The sequence below is a fragment of the Manacus candei genome, unplaced genomic scaffold (genome assembly GCF_025592945.1).
Source record: "Manacus candei isolate 608988 ecotype Guabito, Panama unplaced genomic scaffold, ASM2559294v1 h1tg000002l, whole genome shotgun sequence".
NCBI classification, from domain to species: domain Eukaryota; kingdom Metazoa; phylum Chordata; class Aves; order Passeriformes; family Pipridae; genus Manacus; species Manacus candei.
The window spans coordinates 10436290-10448710 of NW_026138050.1; the positions used below are offsets into that span (position 1 = coordinate 10436290).

General features: G+C 39.1%; 1 protein-coding gene across 1 annotated transcript in view; it reads left to right on the forward strand.

Annotated features, from left to right (window-relative positions):
• The window catches only part of LOC127466297 (uncharacterized), a 60874-nt gene that overhangs the window by 39368 nt on the left and 9085 nt on the right, over positions 1–12421 (forward strand). The window contains exons 43-54 of the mRNA XM_051776967.1: positions 517–724; positions 1729–1895; positions 2986–3098; positions 3993–4074; positions 4286–4423; positions 5133–5295; positions 6033–6154; positions 7359–7499; positions 8517–8630; positions 8960–9088; positions 9561–9722; positions 11449–11613. Of these exons, the coding sequence (XP_051632927.1) occupies positions 517–724; positions 1729–1895; positions 2986–3098; positions 3993–4074; positions 4286–4423; positions 5133–5295; positions 6033–6154; positions 7359–7499; positions 8517–8630; positions 8960–9088; positions 9561–9722; positions 11449–11613 (1704 nt within the window). The remainder of the gene's footprint in view (positions 1–516; positions 725–1728; positions 1896–2985; positions 3099–3992; positions 4075–4285; positions 4424–5132; positions 5296–6032; positions 6155–7358; positions 7500–8516; positions 8631–8959; positions 9089–9560; positions 9723–11448; positions 11614–12421) is intronic.

Consider the following 12421-nt stretch of genomic DNA (forward strand, 5'->3'; position numbering starts at 1 on the left):
ACCAGAGTATTTCATTCTGATCAGTGTCAGTACAGAGGGTATTGTCGATATTGTAACTCTACAGGAGACTAGTTTCATTACCTTGCACAGGGGACTGGAATATTGCTCCTATGCTCTTTAAAGGGAATTTTATACTTAAAGAAGAGCTTCTTCGGGTGTTACTTGCAGGGAAGTATTGGAACACCTATTATCTAGTAAATATTGTCAGTAGGCATGGATCAAGTATCCTTTATATAAAGGGAGTCATGTGTTTGTGGGATAAAAGAGATCCTGATGAGAATTTGACACAGATCAATGAGGCTGACATGGCTTGAAATTCATTCAGTTGAATGGCCTTTGTACTGGAAAGTCATAGAGGATTAATGAAAGACTAAGATATGTTTTGTTAATGGATAGATTTTTAACATAAGTATAGACTAGAGAGAACTCCCTTTCACTTCCATTAGTCTCCTGTTTTAAAATTAAATAGTATTTAAATGTTGTTTGGAGAACTTATGTCTACGTGTCATTTTTTAGGTAGATGTGGTTTTTCAAGGGAGAAACACTACTCAAGAAAGATATGTACACATTGCAGCTGGAGAAACATCAATCACATACATAATAAACTCCTATTATGTTGGTCACCAAGTGGATATCTTCTGCCAAAGTGTACACAGCAGTGAGGTACTCCAGGCAGCTGGTTATCCTAAGGCAATCAACTTGATTCTCAGCTTACAGGAATCAGGTAGGTACCTGCCATCCCTGGCAGGTTTTTTGTTCTATAATAGCTCTCTGAGGATGTTTCAACTGTTCCTCCAACAGGTGCAAACTGACTAAGACCTAAAAAGAGGTTTTCTCTTCTTTGTAAGTGAAATTGTCATTCTGAAACTGCATCTGTGATTAGTTACATTACATGTTTTTTTAGCTCAAGGGAAGATCTCATGTGGTACAACACCTGGTAAAACAGGTTATCCCTGAGATATTTACCTCCATAAAATAAGATCCAATATCACACAAAAAAACCTTGTTATACAGTGCAAAAAAATGTGAATTCCACTGTAGTTTAAAGTAGTCTTTGAAATAGTTCTAAGTGACTTTTGTTGTCTGAACCGTGGAGGGGAGACACACCCACCCTGATGAAGCCAGTCTCCTCTGAAAACTTGGCTTGACATTAATCCTCTCTGCATATCACTCAATGCAGATTTACATTGTGGTCTGTGTGATTTTGTCTTCTCCATGAAGGGTTTGGGGGTTTCCCATCTCTCATCTCACTTTTATCTTGCAGGAGTCTGTATTTATCTTTTTCGAAAATGAAAAGCTTGTAGGAAAGTGGGGAAAGGGCCTTCAGGTCATGTTGTTGGAGCAGTGTTGGGTTGCTGTAGCTGGAACCAGAGGAGTCACTAGAGGTCAGAACAGTTCAGAGCTCTTCTCTGGAAGTGGCTGCTACTTGCCACAGGCTGCAGTTGGCTGTGGGAACTAGTCAGCTCTCCTGCAAAAAAACATGACTGATGGGAACTGACCTGACACTTTACCTTATCCTGGGTACACAAGCTCTGTTACCTCAAGACTTTGTAAGGTCAAGGCTCAAGGACATCCAAAAAAACTCTACACTCCTCCAATCACAGACCAAAGCTCTTGTAATCCCGAATGATGACCCAAATGCTGGCTGGATTGATTTTATGCAGGCAGAACTGAAATTCCTCAAAAACATGCCACTCAAATTGGCACTGTCCTGTTCTTTCTATATAGAAAACAAAGCCAAGACTGTCTGTGAAATCCAATATGATGAGAAAGATATAACTGTGACTGTGGATGTTGGCACAGACTTTCAACTCTTCGGTGTATTTGTGTTCATGGCAGAGGTGAAGCATTCCGTATCACTTCTCCATCATCTGGGACTTCCCTTCTTTCTTAAGGTAATCCACCCTAGATCTTTTGCTGTGCTTTGATTAGAGCTGTCATTTGAGTTACACTTACATGAATCCAGAGCACCTCTAGGAGCCTCAGTGAAATTACTCCAGGTTTATACAAGTGCAGATGAGAAGTGACTTGCCCAGTTTATCTGAATCCTCCTTTAACTTAAGTCCACAGCTAGTGGTCTGTTTCCAAGGAAACTGGTCAGGTACCTGAAATTCCCAGTTTCAGGGTTCATCATTTCAGGAAGGCATGCATTTACTGTCACCTCCTAGCTGATGAGCTAACCTCCACTTCAAATAGCAAGATACATAGTTAGGATACAAGATTAAAGGTTGTCTTTCCTGAACATAAATATTAGACCGATATTAAACATTCATATTAAGTGCCAGTGTTTCAAGTGAATATTTAATGCCAACATTTTATTGAAAAGTATTAGATATATCCCCTGCTTCTTCCCCCTTAATATTTAGTGAAGTGTCTTTTATCTTCCAAATGTTTCAATGAAGAAAAGAAGAGCAGAGGTAGTAATTCTTGAGGTGCTTTATTCATGTATGAGGTATGACTGTAATCATGGGACTTCAGAAATTATTGTTCCCACAGACTTTGGCAAACGTATTGATATTTAGGTGTCCCAATCTTCCCCAGAGGGATTCCGTAGCATTTTAAGGATAAAGCTGTAGATGATCCAGGAGCTGTGAGAGGAAGAAAATACCCTGGAGTAAAAGATTTATGGAGCCCAATCTGTTTCTTAAAAAAAAAAAAAAATCTTTACAGTATATGAAAAAGGAGACTGGGGGAGATATGAACAAGAAACAGTGGCTTTAGACTTAAATCAGGTAAGGGTACATGGAAAGTAAGGCTAATATTTATCAATAATGCAAATTAGTAGCTATGAAAACACACAGAAGAAATGGAAAACATCTCTTGAGGTTTTTGGTTTACATCCAGAAAGCATCTAGAAGGCCTGCCTGGAAGATAAACTTCAGTCAAGATGATGATTTTAAGTGAGTCAAGAAGTCGTGCTCAGTTGACGTGAAATGTTGGGGTAGAGGTTATGGCATGTGATTTGTTTATTTTCCCCCTCCACAGGTGACAATTCAGGAAGTCCTGACTGAAAATGAAACTGCAGGAGCTCTGAGGCTGACCTATGAACAAAACACAAACTTCTCCTTTGCCATCAGTAGGAAAAAAGACCAGCAAGGGTAAAAGAGTCATTCTGAGCACTGTAAAAATATCACTAGGCCACTGTGATTCCATGGAAAAAAGTTACTGTTTGAATCACCAAATCACTGGTGAAATGGATAACAAATCTTGCAGAAAGTGAGTAGTCACATCAAACAGCCTGTTCACCTCAGGAAGTTTATGAAGGGCTGCAGATTCCTCACAGCTTGGGGTATGCCTCTCTCTTTGCCTGCCCCCACAGCATCGAGGTAGCAGACAGTGAAATAATCCATAAAACTCTAGGTTTGAGCCAGACAAGTACTTAAAAATATACCTTAAGTCGACATAACTGTTTAAATCTTATTAAATCATTTTGGCACCATTGAAACTTGTAAAATTACAGAGACTTGGTTTTCTGAGTTGGAATCAGTATGGCTGTATCTGCATAAAACTGTAGGATTTTGAGGATGTTTAAGAGGTGTGATATTTTCAGCCTTGGGGTATTTCAGATATTTCTTAATTTTCTAGCAAAAGACCTTTGCATTGAAAAGTCTTTAAAGTTCTTTTAGATTCTCTAATAGTTCTAAGTTTGTAAACTATGACAGTTCTTGCAAAGTCAGATTCCAAAGTACCTATACAATTTTTAAAAAACTGATGCATTTTCTATGGCAAAGTAATTTCTGTTTCAGTGGGCTACATTCTGCCCCTGGGATGCACACAGATTTTTCACTGAGGTCAAAGGTGCTCTTTGGTCTCCTCTACCTTTGTGTGAATGCATCAAAAACTGGGAGCTGGGTGAGTGTTCAGTGGAAGGTACTGCCATTTGTAACTCTGAAACCTGTGGCGGACTTGGAGTAACTCAGATGAACTTGTGCTGCCAGTGAGAGTGTACTTCCTGAAATATTGTTGAACAAAAGTACATTTCTTCCCTTTAGTGAAGAGTTGAATATAAAAGCACTCCAGACTCATCCCTTCTTTCTACAGTACTTCCCCAGTGCAGCAGAAGTGTCTTCTAAGGTAACTATCTGCAAGTTATCTATCACATACATCACTGCAAATTAGACTTGTCTAATATTTTGGGAGTCAAGCTACATTATGTCTAGTACTAGTAACTCTGACATCTTTGTTGTTGTCCAGGATGTTCACATTTTCAGAGATTCTAACAATCTTTCTTCTTTCTTTTTTCTTTTTGTTTTTTTTTTTTTTAATTTAATGGGAATTTGAAAAGGTAAATTATGATATGAGTGAAGCAAAAGGCAAACTCTGCCTCAGGATGGAAAAAAGGGATTTCAATGTCACAGCAAAGCTCACTTTGACTGGAACCAGCTACACCAATGCCCTTGAAATAGTACAGACCATGTCCCAGGTTGGTATCATTGACTCTGAGGGCAAACCCAGGCTGTGACTGCCCCGTTTTAGAGGGGGGTGTTCAGGATGTGGTTGCCAAATGCTGAGGATCAAATACAGCTCCTGCTGTGTGATGTGTTTTGCCCTTGATTTCTCCAGCAGCTTGAGCAAACATTTGACTGCAGATTAGTTGTGAGTCCAATGGTATAAACCACTGCTTGATTTTATATTTGTTTGCTCCTATAGATGGAGCACATATATAGGATTTATAGGAAATCAGAAAAATAATATATTACAAACTGACCAATTGCCAATTTTTATTATGCAGATACCACACATTTCTTTCTCTAAATAAGGAAGAAAAGATGTCACAAATAGATATTGTTTGTGTTATCTTCTGGATTTATTCTGTAAGAGTGGAACTCTGGATGTTGTAAGAATTATACTGTGAGAGGAAAGAGAAAATGAAATTGTATATTAAGCAAAGACTATTGTAAAGGGGACACTCAATTGTTCCATTGTGTGAAAAGATGACTTACTGTAGAAATGAAGGCAAGTAGAAATGAATAGCTGCTTATACAAGAGCAATGGGCTTAGAGTATCATTGTACTTTTAAAAACACATTCCTAAAACTAGACCCTACAGGACTTTATAGTACCAAAATTACACTTAGATTTTTAACTTCTCAGAGAAATTGGGATTTAATGTTTCCTCTCTTTCATTTGTAGTTAAAAATGGTTCCAAGGCAGCTTGTGTTTATGACTGTTTACCAAAAGGGCAACAGGACACGTATGCTGAGGCACATTGCTCTGTGGGATGGCAAAGAGGCAAAGGTAACAGGCACTTACACTGGACTCTTCCCAAAGTTGCCTGGAGGTCACGACATTCAGGGTAGGTTTCTTAAGTCTTTTGCCAGTGTTGATAGCAAACTATAAAATAAAACAAACAACATAAATCTGATTTCAAAATGCATATTCAAAATGCATGTCCAAATGGTTTCAATCTTGGTTCCAATATAGGTCTTCTAGGATCTTATATGCTTTAAATTCATTGTAATCTGGCTGTTAGAAACATCCACTTCAGAATACTATTTCTGCTTTGTGGATGTGGAACACAAAACTTATATAAACTTTTTAAAACTGTAGTAGATTCTGGTACTCTACTGCACTGGGTACTGAAGGGAGCACTGATCACACTGGCCACTACTTTGTTGAGGCTTTGTTATCTGAAAATAAAGAAAAAAACTGCATTTACTTATTTGAGATGTTCCTCTTCCACTGTAAGGCATTCTCAGCTTCAAACAGGTTATTTTCCTGGCTGTTCTTGCTGCTTTGGGTGTAGCTATCAATCTTTTGATTATTGCAGGTAACTGCTGTTTAGCTGGTAGATAGAGGGCTCTTGTTTTCACTTGCATTTCCTCACATTGAGCAGAAATCAGCACACTGCAGTCATTTGGGCTGTTGGGAAGGTGATGTGTGTGTATAAGCAAAGACATTGCTTCTCTGGGAACCAAATGCTGCCCTGCTGTCAGTGAGAGAGTATGTCCTAATGCCTTTTTCTTTATCAAAAAACGAAGACTCATGATTTGTGGTGAGGAAATCTTACTTGTTTGCTTTTTTTCCTTGTAGTGGAACTTTTCCATCCTCTCTCCATCCCTTTCCCACGGCATGCCAGGGTCAACTTATATGTGAAACATTCGGCACGTCATCACCAGGATGATCTTACTGTCATTTGGAATGAGGAGGACCAGGTACAGCAGCCCAGAGCAAATAAATATCAGCAATATCAAATGGTTCTTCTTTTCTTTTTTTCTGTGTTTTTTTTTTTTTGTTTGTTTGTTTTGTTTTGTTTTGTTTTTTAATCTTATTAAACAAGCCAGGGAATTCAAGCAGGAGGCAAACTATCCTTCTTGGAAATGTAAAAGGCTCTGACTATGGAAGATGAGCAGCTGATATTCTTGTTGGAAACATTTTCAGGCCATGCTAATTTTTTTATTTGCAGTAAACCCACAACTTGCTCCTTAACCCAAGGCAATGAAATGGATGTGCTTTAAAGCAGTGGGCAAATGCCTTTGAGAGTGAGTGGAAAGAATAGTACAAACATCATGTTCAAAGCAGCGTAGGGGAAAAAAAATAGAATTTAAGACAAATGAGTAAGAGTGAGCATTACTGTGAGGCTGAAAAGGATGGACAACCTGTTGCATGGGTATAATATTGTGTTTGTCCACACAGAAGTGTGACACATACCTGTACTTGGTGTTTTCAGCTTTACTGATGTAGTCAAAGCTTTTTTGTATTTCACTCCTCTAAGTAGTGAGAATGACAAATATGGCACAGTTGAAACCAGTCTTTGCCTTCTTAAATTAAGTCAGCATTATTTTTAAAAATATAAATAGTAGAAATGACAGAACGAGGAGAACTTGGGGTAGGTTGATTGCCAGGTGTGGTTAAATGGGGACACTTACTGACTTGCTGCAAACTGTGCTATCTGTGTATGTGTGTCTGAAATGCAGCACCTTGGCTGAGTACTACATTGTTTTCTGAAAATGGAAAGATGAAAGGCAATATGTAAGACACATTAACATATAGAATGTTTTTTCTTGTGCTTTGATGTGCTTTGACTGTGCAAGCTCTTTCTAAGCACTCTGTGGCAGTGCAGCCTGCAGTGCCTAAAGATAAGACAAAAATTAAACCTCAACAAACTTAAGCATTGTTCATGGTTTTAGTAAAACACAGAGAATAGTTTTCCTTTCACCTGTGCCATGTAATTCAAGTAGCAGGAATATCCTCATTTGAACATTAATTTGCCTCACTACTTCAAAAAGGACTTTATTAGGCACATAATTCATCTATGGAAAAGGTACAGGGAAATCTTACTTGGGTGTGTGTTTGAGGTCAGTATGTGAGAGCTGTTTTATTTCACAAGTTCCTTTTACATCTGTTGCTATGGATCAGATATCAGTGTCATCTTCTCTGAAGTTTGGAAGACACCGGACAAACTACAGAGCCACTGTTGCCCACCCATTTAATTACACCCTGAAGCAACTGGAGATCCATTCCCTGTCAGAAAGAAGGGGCAGAAAGTACAACCAGCAGGTGAGAGCATGAGAAAGGGCTACAAAATACACATCTGTCATGCTGTATTTACTGTTAGTGTGCCTTTCATCTCTGAGAATGGCAGAACCAGATATCACCATGAAAAATGTAAAGAGAACCAAGGGCTATTTTCTCCTTGTGTCCAAACCACCAGCATTGTTTCCTTTTCTAAGCATAACTGCTTTTGACTGACAGTCTTGCACTTTTAGCATTGACCCATTTTGGATGGTAGGAAGCCAGAAGTGCACAGGGGGCAGCCTAGCAGTGAAAATCAGACAAATTTTCTCCACAAAGAAATGAACAAATTTCTAATGCACATACTCCAAAACCTTCAAACAAACAACCTCCCCCCAAAAAAACCCCAGAACACAACCTAACCAGAAACCTTTGATACCCCTGTGGAGCAAACATAAATTTTTGGACTGTATGGAAAATTGCCACACAAGTGTGAAAAAATGCGCAAGACTAGAAAGGCTTTAAAATACAATTATGAGTGCACTTGCAAAGCATATGTAGGGAAAAAGAGGAGGAGGAACTCCACAAATCATCCTTCAAGATTAGAGACTGTAGTTGTATTTTCTGTCTGAAAATGTGCTTCATGAATCAGGACACTCCAGCTGCTGAGGCTGAAGATTTTCTGCTCAATAATGAGCTGTGCCAACTGTGCAGTGTTGTTTGTTCTTTGGTGCTCTTGGTTTGCACTTATTACTCAGTACCTCTCAAGAATCTTATTCAGAGGAATAAATTCTCTTGTAGGGTCATTATTCCAGTGGTGTCATTATTTGCTGTACATGACAGACCCCAGGCAGCTTCCAGAGAAGGCAACAAAATATTTGCACTGCCTCGGTTGTAGCAGCACAGTTTCCCCGTGCTCATCTCCAGGCCACAGAGCCTGTTGCAGTTTTCATTGTGGTTCTGTTTCTCTCCACTGGATGGGGATCGTTCTGCTGGTTCACCCTGCAGCTCTTCTGCTGGTTCAAGTCTTGCTGCTGGACAAATCCTTCTCTTTGGTTTCAGCTGCAGCTGGCAGGGAATGCTGGGCAGCCTGCTGACATCCGACTGACCCTGGAGGATAAATCCAAGGTGGACATCACTGCCTGGGTGGGCTGTGTGACACTCTCTGCAGGCCAGGTAGACTCTCAGAAGGAGGGGTTTGGTTTTTTTCTTCTGCACTTGTTACCATGTGAAAGCCTTTTACTTGAAACCAATCTTTTCGTGTCTGAAGAATTTAGTTTCAAGTTGCCAGATGTGGTTTTATTGGGGCTGCAGCTTTCCCTCGGGACAGAATTGTCAACCCCTCAGGTTTCCTGGCAGAGGTTGAAGCAGTGTTTTATGGATATAGACCATTCAGGGGTTCTCACAGGGGTGTATTTTTGCCCAGGAAATGTACTGCCCTAGGATATACTGAACATATTTATTTTTTAATTAATTATGTGTGTCAATTTTTTCCTCTCTTCCAGCTTCAGAGAATATTAAGTATGGAACACCTGCATGCATGTGGATCTCTAGAGCAAAAATCAACACTGTTTAATGAATATCTAGATCTGAACTGGGATGACAAAAAAATCAAACACAATTTAACATATGAGGTAAGAGAAGGCAGTTGTATCTGTTAACTCACCATTTTTATGAAAGCTTCTTAATAGATGAGAAATTATTTCTGTTTTAGACATAATGTTGCATGGATTTTAAGAAAGCTTCTGTAGAGTCCAATTTTCTGTGAAATATCAATATTTGACTCTATCTTTTACATATTTCTCTACATAGGAAGAAAGATAAAGGTAGCATATTAAAGAAAGAAAGAGTTTTTACCAACTAGAAGCCTCACTTGTGCTCTAAATTTGCAAAACTTTAGAGTTAATTCTGAAGGACAGGAACCAGAAACAAGGCTGATGATCTAAACCACTGTCAAGTGGAAATGTTATGTTTCAAAAATGTTACATTAAAATCCTGAAGCTACTAGAATAACAAAAACCAGCACAGGGACGGGGTGAGTGGGCACCCAGGAGTATCTAAGATCCTGTTGTCATATTTTAACTTTGTTTTCTTGGTTCATTGCAGAGAAATCAATTCTTGTATCCTGATAAATTCCAGTTAGAAGCTGTCCTAGAAAATATTTTCCTGACCCCATGCACCAAACAGAAGATTCTGGGTAAAATAGAAACAAACTACTGCTCTTCCCTGGATCATTATACAAGCTTTGAGTTCTGTGACCTTCAAAATGTAAGTCTCAGATAAACATACTGAACCTACTTCACTTTAAATGTAATTACTGTTTTGGAGACTCAATTTTCCTCAGCTGCAACTCTTCATGAGAATTGCCATACTTCTGTGACCTAAATAAATAAACAGTGTCTTTTGATGGGCTGAGGCAGAAAGGTTCTGTTTGCCACTGTAGTATGTTCTATAGGCCCTGCTGTGGGTGTAAAGATTCCCACTTCCTCCATGTTCTTTCTCTCCTATTCCTCTTTCAAAGGTCTTTTAATTTCATATTTCTGGAGAATATCAAAACAGGCTCATAAGTGATCAAAAAGGAAACTAGAGAGCAATAAAAGTGCTTTCCTTCCCCTGTGGGTAAATGTTTACTGGTTTTTATGATTGCTCTGCTGGTAGTGATGGATTTTTGAACTTTAATGTAACCTTTATTTCTATTAAACACATAAAATGAAGACCAATCCATGATCTTCCTTAGGTGCACACTGGACCTCTGAGTTGCCTATAGATACTCACAGCAAACACAAAAACTGGAACTTGCAGAAAATGTCTTCATTTACATACATGTTTTCAGTTCCCAGTGGCTAAAACACGTCCCAGTTTCCAGCAGGTCACGTTCTGTTAGCAATGGGAAACAGAAGCCAAACTTTGATGCCTGTGAAAACTTCTTCCAAGACTAAGGTGTGATAGAGCCTGTTAATAATGCAAAGAATGTATATGTATGTCACTTCAAAATCAGATGCCTCTGTATTCTTTTAGATCCTTCTTTTTCAAAGGCATCATGCTAGAAATTAAGCACCAAGCAGCTGCTCTCTCAGCCCCTCTCCCTCCCCCCACCAGCCCTGTAGAATGGGGAGGAGAATCAAAGTAAAACTTGTAGGTTGAGATAAAAACAGTTTAATAATTGAAAACAAAGTAAAATACAATAATAATGGTAAATAATAATAATGATAATAAAAAGGGAAAGGAAAAAAAAAACCAACCAGGTGATGCACAATGCAATTGCTCACCACCTGCTTGCTGATGCCAGACCCCCTTCCTAAACCCAGATTGACCCCTTCCAGATAACTCCCACAATTTATATACTGGGCATGATGTTCCGTGGTGTGGAATATCCCTTTGGTCATTTCAGGTCACCTCTCCCAGCTGTGCCCCTCTCCCAGTTTCTTTTGTGCACTTCCTCACTGGCAGACAGAAAAAAAAAAAAAAAAAAAAAAGAAAAGAAAAAAAAAAGTCCTTGACTTAGGATAAACAGGATTTAACATACTGATGTTTTGGGTTTTGCTATCGATATTATTCTCATTCTGAATCCAAAACACAGCACTGCACCAGCTACTGAGGGGAAATTAACTCTATCCCAGTCAAACCCAGGACAAATATCCACCTCACCTCCCACCCCCCCCCAACTTTATCAAAATGCCTAGCCAGAGTTGCTGAGAAGCACAGGAGCAAAAAAAAAGTGGATGTTTTAACAAAATATAGTTTCTAACTGTTCCTCTGGTCTTAGGCTGCAATCACTGAATGTATTTTTTTATACAACAGAAACTGAAGATGTAACAAAGTGAGACAGTGTGAGGAGGAAGATGTGCTGGTTTCTGAAACTACAAGTTTTGTTCATCTCTTCACTGTGTAAATTCCAGGAGAATGCTACCATTGTACAACTTCCTACTACTCTGTGCAGAACCCATCTTTAGAAGAATTAAACTTTAACACCCTTTTTTTTGTGCATACTTAGGTAATTGTTTTATCTGGAAAACACCAGCTCAACAAAGATAACATCATTTTGCAGTCAGAGGGCAGATTCCACCTTGGTGATCACAGGACAGATGGGGGGTTGATTGGAGTATCCATAAAGAATCAGAGCACTGCTGATGTGAAGAACTATTCTATGGAAATTGATGTGAGTTTTTATTTTATTTTAGTGGCACTGGGGTTTGGTTTTTAAAGGCCTGCTGCCATCTATCTCCCAAACAAATCAGGTGCAGCCAGTGACTGTAAAACAGCAGGCAGCTTAAAATATTCCTGGTTTCTCCAGTTCTGTTTATAAAGGAGCAGTTACATCGTGTCCATGTGGTGTGATCGAGAGAGGAAGGCACCAACATTAGTTATCTGCAGAGCTCAAGCCCAAATATAATAAGTGTGTATCAAGGGAGTATATCAGTTTTAAGAAGCTGTGGGGTTTTATAGCTCACCTTCAGCATGACTGATCTGTTTGCTGAGGCTTGTTTTTTTCACCTCATCAAAAAAAAAAAAAAAAAAAAAAGAGGGAAACAAAATACAATACTTATAAAAAGCATCATTTACCAGAAAAAAGAACTGGCTTTAAAAAGGCACAGAAACGCTCATATGATGCTCATCTGAGTCAAATCTCTTCCTTTTACCCTCTGTTTCACATTTGCTTTTAATTTCCTGTGAAATAAAGAGGGTGGAGAAGCTGGTGGTGGAAACGGAGTGAGGTAGAAAAGTAATGTGTTCAGCACCAACCAAACTCTTCAGTAGCAGGAATGTGGGTACTCAGGCTTTCATTGCTACCAGTAAAATTTTGTCCAGGAGCCTCGTGCTATCCAGTCATTCAGCTCCTGAGCCATTCACTCTGATGCTTGTGCCTCTCTTAGTGTAACTCCTACACAGTGCACAAACATCGGGAAACACTTCCCTCACCACTTACTGTTCTGTGGGAAGCACTGATATTCGAGCATCATCTCTGA